Source organism: Arabidopsis thaliana, chromosome 5 (genome assembly GCF_000001735.4).
Source record: "Arabidopsis thaliana chromosome 5, partial sequence".
Taxonomy (NCBI): Eukaryota; Viridiplantae; Streptophyta; class Magnoliopsida; order Brassicales; family Brassicaceae; genus Arabidopsis; species Arabidopsis thaliana.
The window spans coordinates 2,299,247-2,316,946 of NC_003076.8; the positions used below are offsets into that span (position 1 = coordinate 2,299,247).

Sequence of the window (17,700 nt, forward strand, 5' to 3'; positions counted from 1 at the left end):
AAAGAAGCAACTGGGTTTGGTCTGCAACACATACTTGATGATTCTCTTGGATAAGGAACCGATCTCATGAACTATATTCTATAATACTATATAGTTATTCTTGTTATATTTATAGAAACAAAAAGTTACTATATATGTAGTCCAGTAGTAATTATGCTTTTGAAAAAGTTTTGTTAGCCTTTCTGGTGGCGAAATCTTTTTTAATTGGTCATTACGTAAAATTGGTGTGTCTTATTATTCACGTCTCCCTCTAAAAGATGCGTTCTCTCTTTCTTTGTTCCTATTTCAATTACAGTCACACCGCATTATAAAATATATTTTTTTTAAAAATACTTTTATTCCCATAGAACTATAAACAAAATTATCTCTTAAACGTCGGCTTAATTCAAAAATCTGATACTAAGACAATTTTCCGATGTGGACCAAAATATATACAAGTAGACCGGTTGTAGTAAATATATTCACGTGATCTTACAGCCAATTTAATACATATGGACCATCTAGTTTTCCACTAATCAAACATAAACCTACACTAATTAATTTGGGGAATACTTAATTCTTTATGTTGTCAATAATTTCAAAACAACAATAAAAGGAAATTAAATGGAGTCAAGACAGATCGTCGACTTGGAAAAACAAAGGTGGGTCCCATCTAATTCACTGTCCTGATTTTTCCTCTTCTTTCCTTGTTCGTCTCCCCCCAATCTCCTCCTCCTCTTTTTTTGTTCTGAAGAGACTCTCGCCGTCTAATGGGAAGCTGTTGGTCTGATGGCTCTTACGCTGGTGGAGGAATGGTCGGTGTTGGTGGTGGGGCTAATTCCTCCGCCGCCACTCCTAACGACGCCGTTGACTACTATCTCAAGTCTCGTGGCTACAATGGCCTCTTTTCTCAGATCGAGGTCTGTTTCTTCCCTTTTCCCTTCTTCAAGACTTGAAATTTTTAGTTTCACTCATCTTTTTTTTCTTTGTTCGCAGTTATCTTTCTCTGCTTCCAATTTGCGAGACCGGGACGTGATTTCAAAGGTTCGTTTTTTTCTTCCAGAAAACTGATATTCCTGGAGCCAATTAAGTGTTATAGGTTTGATTCAAGGATAGTGTATATAAGCTTATATCATTACTTTGGTTGTTATATCTCAGAGTGATGCAATGGTGGTTGTTTATACAAAAGGAAGAGATGGAACACTTGCTGAATTGTTTCGTAGTGAAGTTGTTTTGAATTCTTTGAATCCTAAATGGATTAAGAATTTTACTATTGGTTATCAGTTCGAGATTGTGCAAACATTGCTGTAAGTGAAGTTCCTTGAAACCTCGGTTATATGTGTGAAAAACTTGAGGAAAAGGAATCAACTTTAACACCTTTTGCTGCACAGGTTTCGTGTCTATGATATTGACACTCAGTTTCAAAATTCTAAGGAGGAGGTATCTGCCAAAATTTTTCATCTTTTCGTTTGTCACTAGGTAGTCTTAATATAAGTTACACTTTTTTTTTAATGTTTTCAGTTGCTTAAGCTCGACGAACAGCAATTTCTCGGTGAGGCAACATGTACATTGTCCGAGGTATGCCAACCTCTCTATTACATCATTTTTAGTGTAAGGAAGAGAAGATAAACTTGCTATAGATTAGTTTGATTTAGATGTTGTGTTGACTGTGCAGGTGGTTACCAAATCAAATAGGACGATTGCTTTAGAACTTATGCGTAAAGAAGGTGTTGCTGCACAGACTCAGCCACAACATAATGGAAAGCTTATTGTTCATGCTGAGGAGTCTTTAGCTTCTAAGACCAATACAGAGATTGTATTTAGGGGGTTGAATTTGGAATCAAAGGATACTTTCTCTAAAAGTGTAAGCTATACTCTTTGACCAGTTTATCTCAGTATACTTCAGACATGAATATAACACTGTTGTTGTTCATGCTCAGGACCCGTTTTTGGTGATATCTAAGATTGTAGAGCACGGGACTCCAATCCCGGTCTCTAAAACAGAAGTTTTAAAGAATGATCCCAATCCACTTTGGAAACCAGTCTCTCTAAGTGTTCAACAAGTGGGGAGTAAGGTAAACCAACCAAAGGGGTTTATTATATCTGAGTTTTGTCTGACCAGGAAGATGTATTAGTTTCTCTTTTGTAATCTTGCAGGACAGCCCACTGGTAATAGAGTGCTTAGACTTCAATGGCAATGGCAATCACGATCTGATAGGGTTAGTCACAAAATCTCAGTTCCTTGCATTCTTTTTTGGTTGAGATATGAAAATGATTTGCTGAAGCTGAGATGATTCTTGTATCTTATTGGTTTTGCCAGAAAAGTTCAGAAATCACTGTCAGACTTAGAAAAGCTTCATTTGGCTGGCCAAGGAATCAATTTAGCCTTACCTACTGGTGTTGGACATAAACATGAAGATAGGGTATAGACCTTCAACAACAAGAGGTTTTTACACAATTTAAAATGCGAGAATTCTGATAACATTTAGCATTATTTCAGGTATTAAAGAGCCAGCTTTTCGTTGACAAGTTTACTGAAACCGTCCAGCATACATTCCTAGAATACTTGGCTTCTGGATTTGAATTGAACTTCATGGTTGCAATTGATTTCACAGGTAAAAAGATCTGAAAAGTGCAGAGTTTTTCTAGACTCTCTCTCTCTCTCTTTAAACTAATCCAATTTGTCCCTTCTTCCATCAGCTTCAAATGGAAATCCTCGCCTGCCAGATTCCTTGCATTACATTGATCCTACAGGACGATTAAATGCCTACCAGAGAGTAAGAACTCGATCTATTCAAGTTAATTTGCAGAAGCTGGTGACTGTGTGTGATCTTTCTTCTTTCTATTCAGGCAATAGTTGAAGTTGGAGAAGTGTTGCAGTTCTATGACTCGGACAAACGCTTTCCCGCATGGGGTTTTGGAGCTCGTCCAATCGACATCCCGGTCTCACATTGCTTTAACCTCAACGGAAGCAGTACTTATTGCGAGGTCTTGCAACAAATCCTACTCACATTGAACTAACTTTTGTATCAAAATTTCTCAATTAATCTTTGTTATTTGATTGTTTCTCAGGTAGACGGAATTCAAGGAATCATGAATGCCTACAATGGCGCTCTCTTCAATGTCTCTTTTGCAGGACCTACTCTATTTGGTCCTGTAATCAACGCTGCTGCAACAATCGCAAGCGATTCACTCGCTCAAAGTGCAAAGAAATATTACGTCTTGTTAATAATCACAGTGAGTTTATACACAACAAGACGTGTGATTTTCCTCTGATTCTTGTGTTTTTATCTATATGAAAATACCATGTCGGTTTTTTTGTAGGATGGAGTAATAACAGATCTTCAAGAAACGAGAGACTCAATTGTCAGTGCATCGGATCTCCCATTATCAATCCTCATCGTTGGAGTCGGAGGAGCTGACTATAAAGAAATGGAGGTTCTTAAACAAAAACGTTATGCTTAACTTCATTTGAAAAACTTCTTGAAATAGATTCTTACAAGGTTTATGTATTGGTTGTTTGTATAGGTACTAGATGGAGATAAAGGAGAGAAATTAGAGAGCTCCAGTGGTCGAATAGCATCGCGCGATATCGTCCAGTTTGTTGCATTACGAGACATACAATGTGAGTCTCGTGTTTCTTGATTTGTCAGGCAGAGTTTTGGTCTCTGATCATTGTGGTTGTTGTTGTTGTTGTTGCAGATGGAGAGGTCTCAGTGGTAGAAGCACTTCTAGCAGAATTGCCAACACAATTTTTGACGTATATGAGAAACCGTAATATTACTCCCACCACCACTACTCCATCTTCTACTTGATCCACACTCTCAACACTGTACATACATCAGTCAGTCACAGCTATAAACGCTGTCGTCTTATCTTGGCTTTTATTTTTGTTTTTTTCGATTTTATATTGTCTGGAATTTTTCCGTTTTCCAGTATTCCACGTCAAATTATATCTCATCACTCTTCATTATTATATTTGTTGTCAAAAACATAATTTATTATATATGCCAAATTATTAGTTGGTTTGGGCGTATTCACATAGATATGTACTGTTTCAACGGTCAACATATATAGTTGTTGACTTTCTTAATTTGGTTGGGATTTAGGTGGACTTTCTAAGTCTAACTTTTATTAAACGTGACCGTTGATTATTCTTTACCGTACTTGTCGCTGAAACAGATACTGTCTATTACAGCAACAAAACGAGACCTTAAAATATAAATATTCTATTATATAGTATCTATTTTTAATCTCATAATACTAAATCTGAAATTTTGTTTATATATACGTATTGTGTTATAATTATCATAAAATTGAAAGTAAATTTTTTAAAAAAGTTGTCAAGCCGTTTTATGCAAAAAAGATTTTTTTTTTAAAAAAAAAATTTACATTATGTGACGTCGTTAAACTCATTTTCCCTGCTTGGCAAATTCACAAAATGTTGTTTCTTCGTTCTCGTCAACAAATCTGAAAATACCTACACATGCCATGTGTATATCCTGTTTTAAAGTTTAATTTTTTCATTTAAATTCAAATTCATTGACATGTCGTTGTAAGATACTCTCAACCTTTTTTCTATCAGATTGACTTTCTTATTAAAAAAGTCACTTTCTTTTCTCGTAATCTTAGCTATATAATGTCATTTTTGTATAATTTAGACGTAGAAAAGTTGGCTAATTTAATAGATCATAATAATATCAAATCATATTTATCCATAGTCAAATGAGTACGTTATACATCCTGAACAGCAATCCTGAACAGAAATTATTTTTTCGTCGTCCCGTCAAAACGTGTTATCCTACGTTTTATCAGATGCCATGCTATATGTTATGTTTTTATTTCAATGTATTTATAATCAAGTTTGAATATTACATATTTTTTACTTTAATAGTTAATACATTACAAAGAAACAAAAAAAGCATGTTGCTTGTTGTTGAGAAAGAATAACAAACAAACACATGTGTCATGTGTGCCACGTGCAAACATGACTAAAAAAAGACAACAGTTTCTCGATTGCAACTCTCTTGGTTTCTTTCCTACTTCCGTAATGAGAAAAAAAGCTCTGTCTATACCTAAAAAAAGTTATTTCTTAGAATATCAAAAGCTAGATTTTAGGAAATTAAATATTTGAGATCAACAAATATCGTTAGTTGTGAATTGCGACTTGTCAAGGGCCCATACAAAATGTTTTTTTTTTTGTGTGTGTGAGCATATCCTTATAATAATTTGTTTGTTTAATACCAAAATGGTGCTTTAAATGTTAATATATTACTGTAAACTTTCCCTAGATCCACTAATTTTTCTTTTTATCGTTTATTAAAAAACATTAATAGTAATCTAACCCGTTATCTATATATACATTTTAAGTGAGTATGAAAATTTACTCCAATTTTGATCTCCTGAATTGTGATAATCTTATCTCTTTTTTTCTTTCTAAAACTTGAATCTTGGACTTGGTGTTTGCATGTAAAAATGTTTTTTCATTACTCATTTAACTGAACTATTTCTAGATATAGATGAAATTAGAAATCCTCTTCGAATTATCTATCAAAAGTAGAAAGAGCCTCAATAACAACATTTCACACGTTTTTACTTGAGTTAGTGATCAATGTGTACACATTTCTCGAATATAACTAAATTTGTCTTTCAATCTCTATCCAAATATTTTATAGGGGAGAAAAGACCCCACTCTCGCGTAACGTAAACTCCTTTTCTATATCACAACATATATGTAAAACAATTTGATTATTTTCTTATTCCTTAACTTTTCCAGAGAATGTCGGTTTATAGTTATACACGAAGAATATCTATGTTTCTTTGTATTTAAATCAAACTTCCAAAAGAATATAATTATTTTTCTTTTCTCTTCTTCGATTCCATGCATGTTTTCTCAAAAAAGCAATTAAACAGAATATGTATATATGCATGCACTCCTTCTTTATTTTTTTCTTTTTGTCATCTTGGAGCTTTACATAGCGTTCATATTATTTTACATTCTTCTATTAGAGCTTTTCTACTAATCTTTATTGATATCCATTTCTTAACTTGTTCAGATTCACACGTACACATTTTTTGCAATAATCAAATCAAAAAGCTTTTTTCACGCGTCTCTACAGTTTTAGCAGGGTACACTGATATAGTACATGATTTTCTATATCGAAAATTACAATAGCTAGAAAAATATATAATTTTTTTAAAAATATGCAAAACTTCTGCTTGACGTTAAATTTTGTTTTGTCATTTGTCTTATGTTCACACAGACGAAAAAGCTTCTATAAAACCGTCAAAATAGCTCACCCCTAAAACCCTAATTATATATTCCCTCTTTCATTCTCCTTCTTCGTCTTTTCTTTGTTTCTCATATTCAAGACATCCTCAATTCCAAATCTTAAACCCTAAATTTACAGACACAATCGAGATCACCTGAAAAAAGAGGTTTAAAGATTTTAGCAAAGATGGCGAATTCAGGAAATTATGGAAAGAGGCCCTTTCGAGGCGATGAATCGGATGAAAAGAAAGAAGCCGATGATGATGAGAACATATTCCCTTTCTTCTCTGCCCGATCCCAATATGACATGCGTGCCATGGTCTCAGCCTTGACTCAAGTCATTGGAAACCAAAGCAGCTCTCATGATAATAACCAACATCAACCTGTTGTGTATAATCAACAAGATCCTAACCCACCGGCTCCTCCAACTCAAGATCAAGGTATATTTACATATATAGTTGACAAATTAGTTACCATATTTATGGGATGATATATGTGAATGAAAAAATGAGCATAATGTTTTATAATAGCAGTTGAATTTGTGCTCTGGACGACGAATATATCCATGTAGTATATATGAGAAATATATCAAGTATATATACGAATGTTTTCTCTTGTTGATTAGGGCTATTGAGGAAGAGGCACTATAGAGGGGTAAGACAACGACCATGGGGAAAGTGGGCAGCTGAAATTCGGGATCCGCAAAAGGCAGCACGGGTGTGGCTCGGGACATTTGAGACTGCTGAAGCTGCGGCTTTAGCTTATGATAACGCAGCTCTTAAGTTCAAAGGAAGCAAAGCCAAACTCAATTTCCCTGAGAGAGCTCAACTAGCAAGTAACACTAGTACAACTACCGGTCCACCAAACTATTATTCTTCTAATAATCAAATTTACTACTCAAATCCGCAGACTAATCCGCAAACCATACCTTATTTTAACCAATACTACTATAACCAATATCTTCATCAAGGGGGGAATAGTAACGATGCATTAAGTTATAGCTTGGCCGGTGGAGAAACCGGAGGCTCAATGTATAATCATCAGACGTTATCTACTACAAATTCTTCATCTTCTGGTGGATCTTCAAGGCAACAAGATGATGAACAAGATTACGCCAGATATTTGCGTTTTGGGGATTCTTCACCTCCTAATTCTGGTTTTTGAGATCTTCAATAAACTGATAATAAAGGATTTGGGTCACTTGTTATGAGGGGATCATATGTTTTCTAATTGAGTTTTTTTTTGTATTTGTATTTTTCATTATGCGTGTGTTTTTGTTTGTGATCACTTTGTTTACTTCTTTCAAGAGTTTTTCATGGGTTCTTTGTTTGTAACCCTTGCATTTGGATTTGTTTTAAGTTTTTTTTTTTTTTTTTTTTTTTTTTTGGGTGGGGTAATTCGTTTTGTATTAAAGAAGAAATTATAAATACACAAGAGTGTTACCCTTTAAATTTATTGGAGTTCCCCCAAACAAACACACATGTAGACACATAAAATTATAGCATTAATAACTGCTAAATTCCGAATTGCGTTGTTATGTGGCCATTATATTGCCAACGCAGATATAACAAACCAAAGCTTTTTATTTATTGAATGAAAATACATTTTCTACCGTGTATCTTACAAGACATAAGGCAAAGTAGCATACCTACATGACAGTACTAATAACATCTGTTGAGAGTCGTTTAGTTTTAATATTTTTCGTCCCGTTTTCTTGGACTAAGATGACAGCCTTGATTTAAGTAATTATATATCAAGTTTATACATACACAATTTCCTTTCCAATTTTATTGGACTGTTTTGGGGGATCTCTTCAGTCAGTTTGAATTCAAAAAATTACTACGTGCGTGTAATAGTTTATGGCCTGGTTATTCGAAAACACCGTAGACTTTAGTTAGAATTAATGTCGTATAGTTTTACGTTTGTTGACAAAAAGAAGTGTATCTTGATATATATATTACGAAGTCGTTATATCAGGGTTTCAAAAGTACTTTGTTTTATATTATATCTTGTATAACGAGACTTTTACTAGCAATTTTCTAAGTTCTTGAAGATAGAGATACTGGCCTTAGAAGTAACAACTAACAAGTATGAAAACTTGACCAAAACAGATTCCCCGAGCGTTTGTTTTCAAATCCTTGACTTTTGTCAATCCAAAGAGGTTGACTCCTTTTGACTTAATTTTTCTGTATAGTATACTTATTGAAACAATTCCTAATATGTATACGTTATTTTCAATATATAATGATATAGGAATGTGTCACAGATTCTTAAATGTATATATACATAGGATAATACTTAAATTTAGAAGACAATTAGAATTCAAGTAGTAGTTAATGTAATAATGTTGTCATTGTGTCACAATTCTATTTCAAACCTATAATTGTATGATGTGAAAAAATAAAATTTATAGAGCATCAACAACTAGAATTAGATTCAATGTACATATGGATTTAGAAATGAAAAATCATTTCGTTTTGAAACTGAAAGACTCATTTTTCTTATCATCATATCAATTGAAATGATGGTTACGATGATAATGAATATCGTTATTATGAAATACTTTCCGACCAACGCGTTATCTCCTCTTTGTTGTCTTAAAAGTTTTGCTTATAGATTTTTCGTCTTTTATGCTTGTTTCTTCATTTTTTACATGCGTGTTAGATCATTAGCGTAAATGGTTAGTGCTTAAAACTTATTGGTATGCGAATCTCGGCCGCCGACAAATATTTGTACTTCAACTTCAAGACATTCGTGGAACTTCAAAAACAATCTTTCGTTTTTTCAAACAAACAAAATAATTTGAATTCGTTTCGCGAATGAGGCGCGTGTATGACACCTCTGTCTCTGTGACTATAGCGAAGCTAGGTTTACTTATGATGAAAAAAGTTCAGTTCAAAACCAGTTTTTTGTTAGTCGTGAAAGTCTATTAACCTGTTTTTCTTTATAAAATTTCCCAATATAGTATTAATATATGAAATTAACAAATCGTTGAATTGAAAACTTTTAACTATCAGTCAAAGATGAATATTAGCCTGAATATGTTAAGTGATCAATTAACTAATTAATTAGCTAGGCATATTAACTGTGGGATCTCCTCTGGGCTTTGGGCGGTTTGGATAAAGTAACATTTGTCGGGAAAACAGTGAACAAGTGCTACACAATTTTTCAAATGTAAAGACAAAAAGTTCCATTATGTTGCAAACACGAGACACAAATATTTATAATAGAAGAGTTGTTTGAACAAATTAAGACAGCCAGATTATCATATGTTTTAAAAAGAATTGTTATCGAAAAAACAAAACAAATTTTGTAGAAAGTTCATGTTCTTTCAACATGATACACAATTCCAAATACTCAAAAGTCTTTGATATTTCATATATAGATACGATTACGAATATGGACCGTAGCTAAGAAAACAGTTCAAATAACTAAACACAAATACAGCTATTATATAAAAATACATCCCGACAGAAAGAATATAGTTAAAAGAAAATCAAGAGATTAAAACGTTGACAAAGGAAGGGAAATTGGGGATGGCCGCACGCACGCCGGCCTCACCGCCCTGTCAACCTTTGCGGCCTTCTAAGCTATCGCAAATCTCAACCACTGCCTTTACCTTCTATTTCAAACTTATCGGCCCAAAGACGTATGAATACGTGCATGTATACCATATATACACAATATTAAATCATTTAAAATACGTATGTATGTTCACGTTCAGGGATGTTCAAATTGCACCGACTCACTCAGTTTGTAAATGTAACGCAGCCCAATTCTGTTTCACTAATAGTCTGGCCCATTTCACAATCATCCAAAGCGAGTTTTTAAAGGTGATTTCATGATTTGCTAGGTAGGTCAGATTCTTTTGAGATTTCACATTCCAGACAGTATAGAGCGAAGAGAAACTGCAAAATTGTACAAAGAATGGCAAAAAAAAAAAAAAAAGCGTTTTTGTGAAAAAAATCCGACCTGCCGGAATCGAACCAGCGACCTAAAGATTTGCTGTCACAGACTACAGTCTTCCGCTCTACCAACTGAGCTAAGGTCGGTTATTGATTACTAATACAAAGATTTGTTAATTAACCTAAGTAATCTTGGTAGTCATGTCCTCTAATTTCCAAACCGGAGACAAAACCGGTGAGAAGATCGCTACAAAAATTACCAATCTCTAACAAAATTATTTAAATTAAAAATCTCCATAAACTTATTTTTCCCTCTCTGTAATTTTGGATAGGTTTTTAATACGGTCAAACGCATTTTTTTTACTTCTACTAATCAAGCACATTTGACCATTTCCGGTTTTGGTTCAAACCGGAAAACGCACGATTTCAATTTGACTGATTCGCACGTGTCGTGTGGGAATAGCACGTGGAGAATAGCAAAAGGTCAGGGGGAGGGAAGATAGAGAGATATGTTACCGTCACTTGCGGTTGACAGATGACGGAGCCGGATTTTCCTTCACCGGCCATCCATCGTTTATAGCCACTGACCCACAACAACACCATTAACCCTTTTTGCTTCTGACTCCAATAGTGAAGTAAATTTCCAAACTTTTGTGTTTCTTCTTCGACGTGAAGACTCTTTCGGTGGTGTGTTGTGTTGTGACTTGTGAGGTCTTCTTTCTCAAAACCCAGGACTCACTCTCTGTATAATAAATACGCAAGAAGATGAATGATCCTTAGAATCATTCAATTCTCTTGTAAAGCATTCTAATTTGGGGCAATCTCGATATTGATCGCGAATCAGCAATGGAGTCATCGAAGCCCAAAAACCGTAACCCGATGAAGAAACCTGTATCCATCACGATGGAGCATGTTCTATTGGCGTTACGTGAGACAATGGATGAGAGAGAGATCAGGATTCGTAGTTTGTTTGATTTCTTTGATAATTCGAATTTAGGGTTCTTAGATTATGCCCAGATCGAAAAGGGTCTTGCTTCGCTTCAGATTCCTCCTGAGTACAAGTACGCTAGAGATTTGTTTAGAGTCTGCGACGCTAATCGAGATGGGCGTGTTGATTACCAGGAGTTTCGTCGATACATTGATGCTAAGGAGCTTGAGCTATACAGGATTTTCCAAGCCATTGATGTTGAGCATAATGGCTGCATTTTGCCTGAGGAGCTTTGGGAGGCTCTTGTTAAGGCCGGTATGTTACTGTTCCATTTATACTGTTACTTTTTGCTATTGATCATCATGTAAAGTTTGTACCTTTATGAGAGATTTGTGGATTTTGATTGTTTATGGTGAAGTTGCTATATTGGCATTGTGTTGAGATGTTAGAACGTGTTTGATTGTTTATGTTATTTCATTGGATTGTTGAGTATCACCAACCTATATAAGCCCTACAGTTTTGTTCTTGTAGGCATTGAGATCGATGATGAGGAACTCGCTCGTTTTGTGGAGCATGTTGATAAGGACAACAATGGAACTATAACGTTTGAAGAGTGGAGAGATTTTCTTTTGTTATATCCTCATGAAGCCACCCTTGAAAACATATATCATCATTGGGAAAGGGTGTGCTTGATAGATATTGGGGAGCAAGCTGTTATACCGGATGGTATAAGTAAACATGTGAAAAGAAGCAGATTACTTCTCGCTGGAGGACTAGCCGGAGCTGTTTCTAGAACTGCAACTGCGCCTCTTGATCGTCTGAAGGTTGTTTTGCAAGTTCAAAGGGCACATGCAGGGGTCCTCCCGACAATTAAGAAGATATGGAGAGAAGATAAGTTGATGGGTTTCTTTAGAGGTAATGGGTTAAATGTCATGAAGGTTGCTCCTGAAAGTGCCATTAAGTTTTGTGCTTACGAAATGCTAAAACCCATGATTGGAGGGGAGGATGGTGATATTGGTACAAGTGGGAGACTTATGGCAGGTGGAATGGCTGGTGCATTGGCTCAAACCGCTATTTACCCTATGGATCTCGTGAAGACTCGGTTACAGACTTGTGTCAGTGAAGGTGGAAAGGCACCTAAGTTGTGGAAGCTTACAAAAGATATATGGGTTCGGGAGGGACCTCGGGCTTTCTACAAGGGTCTGTTTCCTTCTCTTCTTGGGATTGTTCCTTATGCAGGAATTGACCTCGCTGCATATGAAACGCTAAAAGACTTGTCCAGAACATATATTCTTCAGGACACTGGTTAGAGCATCAAAACCTTAAATCCTTATTCTTATTTGCATATCATTGTTCTGTGATATGATACTAAAATAGCTTAAAATTCTGCAGAGCCGGGTCCTCTGATACAGCTGAGCTGTGGAATGACATCAGGAGCCCTTGGAGCATCATGTGTTTACCCGTTACAGGTAGTAAGAACAAGGTAAAAACCCGAAATTCCGAAAACTTGTAACCGATTTTTTTTAATGTCTTGTCTGCGATTGTAAAAAACAAGTTTGATCCTTGTCATGTCAGAATGCAAGCGGATAGTTCGAAGACGACAATGAAGCAAGAGTTTATGAATACGATGAAAGGAGAAGGTCTTAGAGGTTTCTACAGAGGACTATTACCCAATCTTCTCAAAGTAGTTCCAGCGGCAAGCATCACGTACATTGTTTATGAAGCTATGAAGAAAAATATGGCTCTTGATTAGCCAATACGGTCTTGAAATTTTCTCCGAGTTAGTTTATTCTTTTTTGTTCCCAAGGGGTCACTCTCTCTAGGTTATGTGAGAAATTCAAAAACAAGACAGAGATTGTAACATGTCTTCGTTGATGTGTTCAAGATCAAGACTCAAGTCTGTAAACTCACATCTCCAAAAAAGATTTTGAATGGTTAAGTCATGAACTCACATCTCCAAAAATGATTTTGAATGGTTACATCATTAAAGATATCTATCAACTAATTTTTTTAAAAAGGTCTTACTGCATTTTATAAATAATAAATGAATTTTTATATAAATCGTGATCAGTTGTAAGTCACTTTTCTAATATTTTAAAGTGTATAGCCTATTTAAGTATATGATCTGATTTAATTAAATGGAAAACAAAATATTAAAAGTATATTCTTGAAATTGGGACATATATTTTTATGGTGATAAAATTTAATTATAGATTTGTAATTTGATGGAAATTTTTTTGATAAATAGTTATCAGCAATATAATAAAGTTAACACTCTTATAACAACTTAACAAAAAAAACACTCTTATAACAAAAAAGAAGAAGTTATCAGCAATATATTTATACTGTTTTCGTTGACTTAAAAATATAACTTATAACACACCTATGATTTATATATCTCAATTATTGTTTTGTTGCGATCATTGATATTCTTTTTTAGACTATGTTTCAGAATGATGACAACAATGTTATACCTAGACATATATAGTTTTAAATGTTGTTTTCAGCTTTAACCTATATTTATTTTAAAAATCAGCGAGCTTTTCTTTTCGTTTTTTTAGAATATAGATTTAACTTAAAATTTAGAAATTAGAGTAAAATGAGTAATTTAAACAAAACTTGCAAATCAACAAATTTCTTAAATAACTGATTGTCAGACAGATCACAAGCAAAAGAAAGCAAAAACCGTGATAGTCCCCAAAACAAGAGAATTGGTTGGAAAGGGTTGATTGTGAATAGTCATTATATCAAAGACTTCGTTCGGTCGTGGAGTCAGAGTCAGAGTCAACTATACTTGTAAATCGTAACTTGGATCTTAATGTATAAAAAGATAGTTTTAGAAGAAACAACAAGATCATAAAACTATTACAAACAATAGGGATATATATACTTCTCGTTAGAGAATCTACACATCACCGGAAAAATAAGAGAAAACAGAAAGAAAAATTAAAGAGAAAATACGAAGAAGAAAGGCGTAGCCTTCCCTTTGCCTCTGTTGACTTGCCGTTTGTTTTCTTCCTTGATCTGTTGTTAACCAGAACCAGAGAAAGATAACGGAACCGAGCTAACTTCCATTAGCCGTAGCTCGACGTGCTTCTTAACGTCGTCGTCTTCTTTCTCGGTTTCTTCCTCCTCCATATCTCTTTCCCTTCCTTAGATTAATGAAAACGAAGCTAACTGTTAGTGGTTGCTTTAGTCTTCTACGTCTCTCTTCACCCCATTTATAATGCTTCATCTGGTCCCATATCCAAAACCTTATATATATAATGGCGTATATTATTATCGTATTATTGTTTAAACAATATATTTTAAACATGAATTATGTCTTGTTAAGTTTTCGACCCATGGAATCTTTTTGAAAGTTATACCTAACGTCGGTAAAAATTTAATAAACATTTTTATAACGTGCATCTACTTTTAAAAGAAATCCATTTGCATTATTGCATTAAAGATGTTTAAGCATTTGGCTCTCCCCAACAGTTTAGTTCAAATTGTTTGATAGAAAAAGTTGTTTCTTTTTCTTTTCACGTACAAGTACAACGCTTGATTCTAAACATTTTAAGTTAAATTTGAACCATAGTTTAACAAAGTTGTCGAAAAACTCAATTATACTGCAAATGAACGATTTGAACAATATAATAGTGTTGAAGCTAGTGGAATAAGATATATTCAGACAAAGGTATGACAAGAAGTATCGAGGTGGTTTCTGTAGAGGGATGGAATTATTCTTTAATTATTTTTTCGTCGGCATAGTTTTTGCTATATATCTTCCACTTGCTGGAATTATATTAATGTGTTATCTAAAGTTCGCAGCATAAATTATTGTTGTTGTTACTGTTTATCGTTAATACTTTTTCTTGCTTTATTATTAGTAGGGCTACTTTGCTAAATAAAGAAAAAAAAATAGAAGTTTAACTCGTAAAAATGATTAAGTGGTAGTCGTAAATAAGTGATTCATAATGTAAAATTAATATATAGTGTCAAAAAAAAAACATGCTATTTATTTTTGACTTCTGCATGACTATTAGCACACACAAGAATATATATTATATAGAAATGTCGTCATTCCACTAGCTATAATATATACATTTTTGATTTTTTTACTAAATAGATCATATATTTTCGTAAAATACTAATTTTCTAAGGAGCTGATCTAGTTTAGTGGTCATACGAGGACCACTTACCTCATCAGCTCAACCCACTAATATTGAGTTTGTACCAGTTTGACAAAAAAAATACTTAACTTTTCAGAAAATAAAATGGAATTAGTTATTTTCATAATTACATTTTCAGTTAATAAAACTAGGATAACAAAAACTTGAGTTTTCTTTTTCTTCTTCTGAAAGTTATGACCTACGTAGCTAGGTTTTAGTTTACAGTCGTGGTTAACTTAGAGACTCTTTGATCATCAATCAGTTAAGACCAATGCTTCTTTAAGCCATTTAGTTTATTCTTGATGATAAAAGTACGTAACATCATTTTTAAAAAATTGTGGTGAGTGAGTAAAAGTCACGATACAAAGAAAAATATTCATAGTTTGAAAAGAACGTAAAGTAGAGATGAAATGTGAATACGATTATATATATTGTTTACATAGTTAATGTATAGGCCTTTCTTTCTTTATATAGGATTGTAAAGCTCTTTACACCGCTTTATTTATAACAAAAATAGAAATGAGCAAATAATTACGTCGAATAAGCACTAATTCCATTAAAGTGGGAGCTAGTAAGCACCAAGCACACTAGTTCAACTCGTATCAATTTATTGTATTTAAATCAGTAGTTAAAACTTGTTTAATTTCCTCATTGAGAAAGATTTGCCCACTTTAGTTAAGTCTTATCCCAAATAGCACTTTAGTTAAGTCTTTATCCCAAATAACTTGTTTACTTTTACTTTTCTATTAAAATTATGAATAGTACTGAATTCACTATTTAAATAAAGGCACTATGAAATAAAAAGAACTCCATAAAAAATGCATTAATTATTTTATATTTCTTAAATATAGACAAACTTTATAGAATTAATGGCTACAATAAATATTACGTTGAAAATGTCGTTTTAATATTTCTCCATCTTTTTTACATAATATTTATATGAATTTAAATTTGAATGTCGATACAACGATAACACGAAGACGAGAAAATATAACTATTTTCATTAGAATTGACACCAAACATATTTAATCTCTTCATTTTTGTCTTAAAAACAAAAGAACATACTTTCGTGACATAGGTTCATTTAGTACTTGATGGATTTTCGTGCCATTGGTTCATTTACTCGATGCAAGGCACGGTTCCATCGACACAGCAGCAATGTGATTGTCACATGTCGCGTGGTAAGACGAGGGTTGCTAGAGCTTACCAGTAAAAGAAGATACACAAATTTTGGTCTTATCCATTAGGCATACAAATTTAAAATATAATTAATATCTCATATTTTTAATTTTGACAGAACCAATGAAATAAAACACGCGCATTACTGCAGTGAATCCCAATTATAAGGAATCTGATTTGACGTGGATCTTCAAGACACTTCCACGAATTAAACTGCATGTTCTTAAATGCTTACACGTATTACTTCTACAACTCTCTTCTCTACTCCAGATGTCTCCATCTTCCTTTTATATCCGATATCTAAAACGCTCTCAAGTATAGCACAATCCACAACAACAAAAAGTACAAATCTTACTCTTCTTTTCAGCTAGATTTTACTAATCACTCGCCAAGAACAACCAATGGCCGTTCGATCAACCGTAAGTAACCTAAGACGTCGTCGTTTCTCTATGATTCATTTGGTCTTCACGATTTGACTTTTATCATTTTGTGTTTGAAGGGTCACTTGAAAAACGTAGTGCAGAGGTTAAGAACTTACACGAAGGCGACAACCGTACCAAGATCCAAAGCGTATTCTACGGCGGCAACAGAGTATGGTGGCCAGAGAACCGCCACCACAGCGGCAGCAACAAAAGGTGACTTCACACCAGTTTACGTCTCCATAGGATTGATTTCATTGTCAGTAACATTTGGTGTCTACACTGCGTATCTTCATCTACATGAAAACCCTGGCGTACGTGTCAACAAGAAGATGAGAGAGACCGTTCCCGAGATCGAAGATCCAGATAGAGTTCTAAACGAAGCGGACCGGTTCGCTAACAGGTCTTGGTTTAGGAAAATAGCTCACGTTCAAGAGTTTGACAAGCAGGATGTGATCTCTGACCCAATCAGGAAAGACCAGTTTGCTCATAAACCTCGTGCCTTGACGCTTAAGGATGTTGGCGTTGATCCTAAGATATCGGCTGCTGCAGCTCACTAAGTTTTTATGAAGGCTGGTTTATGTGTTTTGTTTTCCATGTTTCTGTCGATAAATAAAACATCTGAAGGAGATCAAAGAGTTTTCAAATGGGTCGGTTAAGGTTTTATCCTGTTTCCTCTTGGATGTATTACAGTGATCAAGCAACTTTTGAGTGTATTTGTGTTGTTTCAACAGCATGTAAATTATCTAATGAAATTTCGGTCGAAGTAATAATACAACTTCGTTTTGCTTCTATTTTCTTCTGGATTAACGATTTTAGTAAAAATACTCATTTGGGAGAAACCAATTTCTTGGGTCTAGGTTTG

General features: G+C 34.2%; 4 protein-coding genes and 2 non-coding genes across 6 annotated transcripts; 4 read left to right on the plus strand and 2 right to left on the minus strand.

Moving 5' to 3' along the window:
- Positions 1-478: 478 nt before the first annotated feature.
- On the plus strand, positions 479-4,022 carry BON2 (Calcium-dependent phospholipid-binding Copine family protein). The gene is made up of 16 exons (NM_120812.4): positions 479-899; positions 976-1,023; positions 1,138-1,286; positions 1,371-1,419; positions 1,501-1,557; positions 1,655-1,843; positions 1,920-2,054; positions 2,137-2,198; positions 2,300-2,402; positions 2,480-2,594; positions 2,680-2,756; positions 2,830-2,967; positions 3,052-3,216; positions 3,304-3,417; positions 3,508-3,604; positions 3,682-4,022. The coding sequence occupies exons 1-16, from the start codon at positions 750-752 to the stop codon at positions 3,792-3,794; spliced, it is 1,761 nt and encodes a 586-aa protein (NP_568180.1). The 5' UTR covers positions 479-749; the 3' UTR covers positions 3,795-4,022.
- Positions 4,023-6,304: 2,282 nt separating this feature from the next.
- On the plus strand, positions 6,305-7,591 carry AT5G07310 (Integrase-type DNA-binding superfamily protein). Its single transcript, NM_120813.2, has 2 exons — positions 6,305-6,690; positions 6,876-7,591. Exons 1-2 carry the CDS (start codon positions 6,438-6,440, stop codon positions 7,412-7,414), a joined length of 792 nt encoding a protein of 263 aa, NP_196348.1. The 5' UTR covers positions 6,305-6,437; the 3' UTR covers positions 7,415-7,591.
- A 2,625-nt stretch (positions 7,592-10,216) lies between these two features.
- On the minus strand, positions 10,217-10,302 carry AT5G07315. The gene is given in 2 exon segments: positions 10,217-10,253; positions 10,266-10,302. It is a non-coding gene; the product is annotated as a tRNA-Tyr (tRNA).
- A 314-nt stretch (positions 10,303-10,616) lies between these two features.
- On the plus strand, positions 10,617-13,100 carry APC3 (Mitochondrial substrate carrier family protein). Its single transcript, NM_120814.3, has 4 exons — positions 10,617-11,398; positions 11,615-12,388; positions 12,476-12,566; positions 12,659-13,100. Exons 1-4 carry the CDS (start codon positions 11,002-11,004, stop codon positions 12,834-12,836), a joined length of 1,440 nt encoding a protein of 479 aa, NP_196349.1. The 5' UTR covers positions 10,617-11,001; the 3' UTR covers positions 12,837-13,100.
- Positions 13,101-13,872: 772 nt separating this feature from the next.
- Positions 13,873-14,317, minus strand: AT5G07322. The gene has a single exon (NR_144258.1). It is a non-coding gene; the product is annotated as an other RNA (non-coding RNA).
- Positions 14,318-16,700: 2,383 nt separating this feature from the next.
- On the plus strand, positions 16,701-17,628 carry AT5G07330 (NFU1 iron-sulfur cluster protein). The gene is made up of 2 exons (NM_120815.3): positions 16,701-16,835; positions 16,916-17,628. Exons 1-2 carry the CDS (start codon positions 16,818-16,820, stop codon positions 17,393-17,395), a joined length of 498 nt encoding a protein of 165 aa, NP_196350.1. The 5' UTR covers positions 16,701-16,817; the 3' UTR covers positions 17,396-17,628.
- Positions 17,629-17,700: the final 72 nt, after the last annotated feature.

Bases quoted from the DNA above. Each gene is read 5' to 3' on its own strand.
- BON2 (NM_120812.4), top strand. From the start codon at position 750: ATGGGAAGCTGTTGGTCTGATGGCTCTTACGCTGGTGGAGGAATGGTC. The intron at 1,287-1,370 runs GTAAGTGAAGTT...TTTGCTGCACAG, and splicing joins GAGATTGTGCAAACATTGCT to GTTTCGTGTCTATGATATTG. The intron at 2,595-2,679 runs GTAAAAAGATCT...TTCTTCCATCAG, and splicing joins GGTTGCAATTGATTTCACAG to CTTCAAATGGAAATCCTCGC.
- AT5G07310 (NM_120813.2), top strand. From the start codon at position 6,438: ATGGCGAATTCAGGAAATTATGGAAAGAGGCCCTTTCGAGGCGATGAA. The intron at 6,691-6,875 runs GTATATTTACAT...CTTGTTGATTAG, and splicing joins TCCTCCAACTCAAGATCAAG to GGCTATTGAGGAAGAGGCAC.
- APC3 (NM_120814.3), top strand. From the start codon at position 11,002: ATGGAGTCATCGAAGCCCAAAAACCGTAACCCGATGAAGAAACCTGTA. The intron at 11,399-11,614 runs GTATGTTACTGT...TTGTTCTTGTAG, and splicing joins GGAGGCTCTTGTTAAGGCCG to GCATTGAGATCGATGATGAG. The intron at 12,567-12,658 runs GTAAAAACCCGA...TTGTCATGTCAG, and splicing joins TTACAGGTAGTAAGAACAAG to AATGCAAGCGGATAGTTCGA.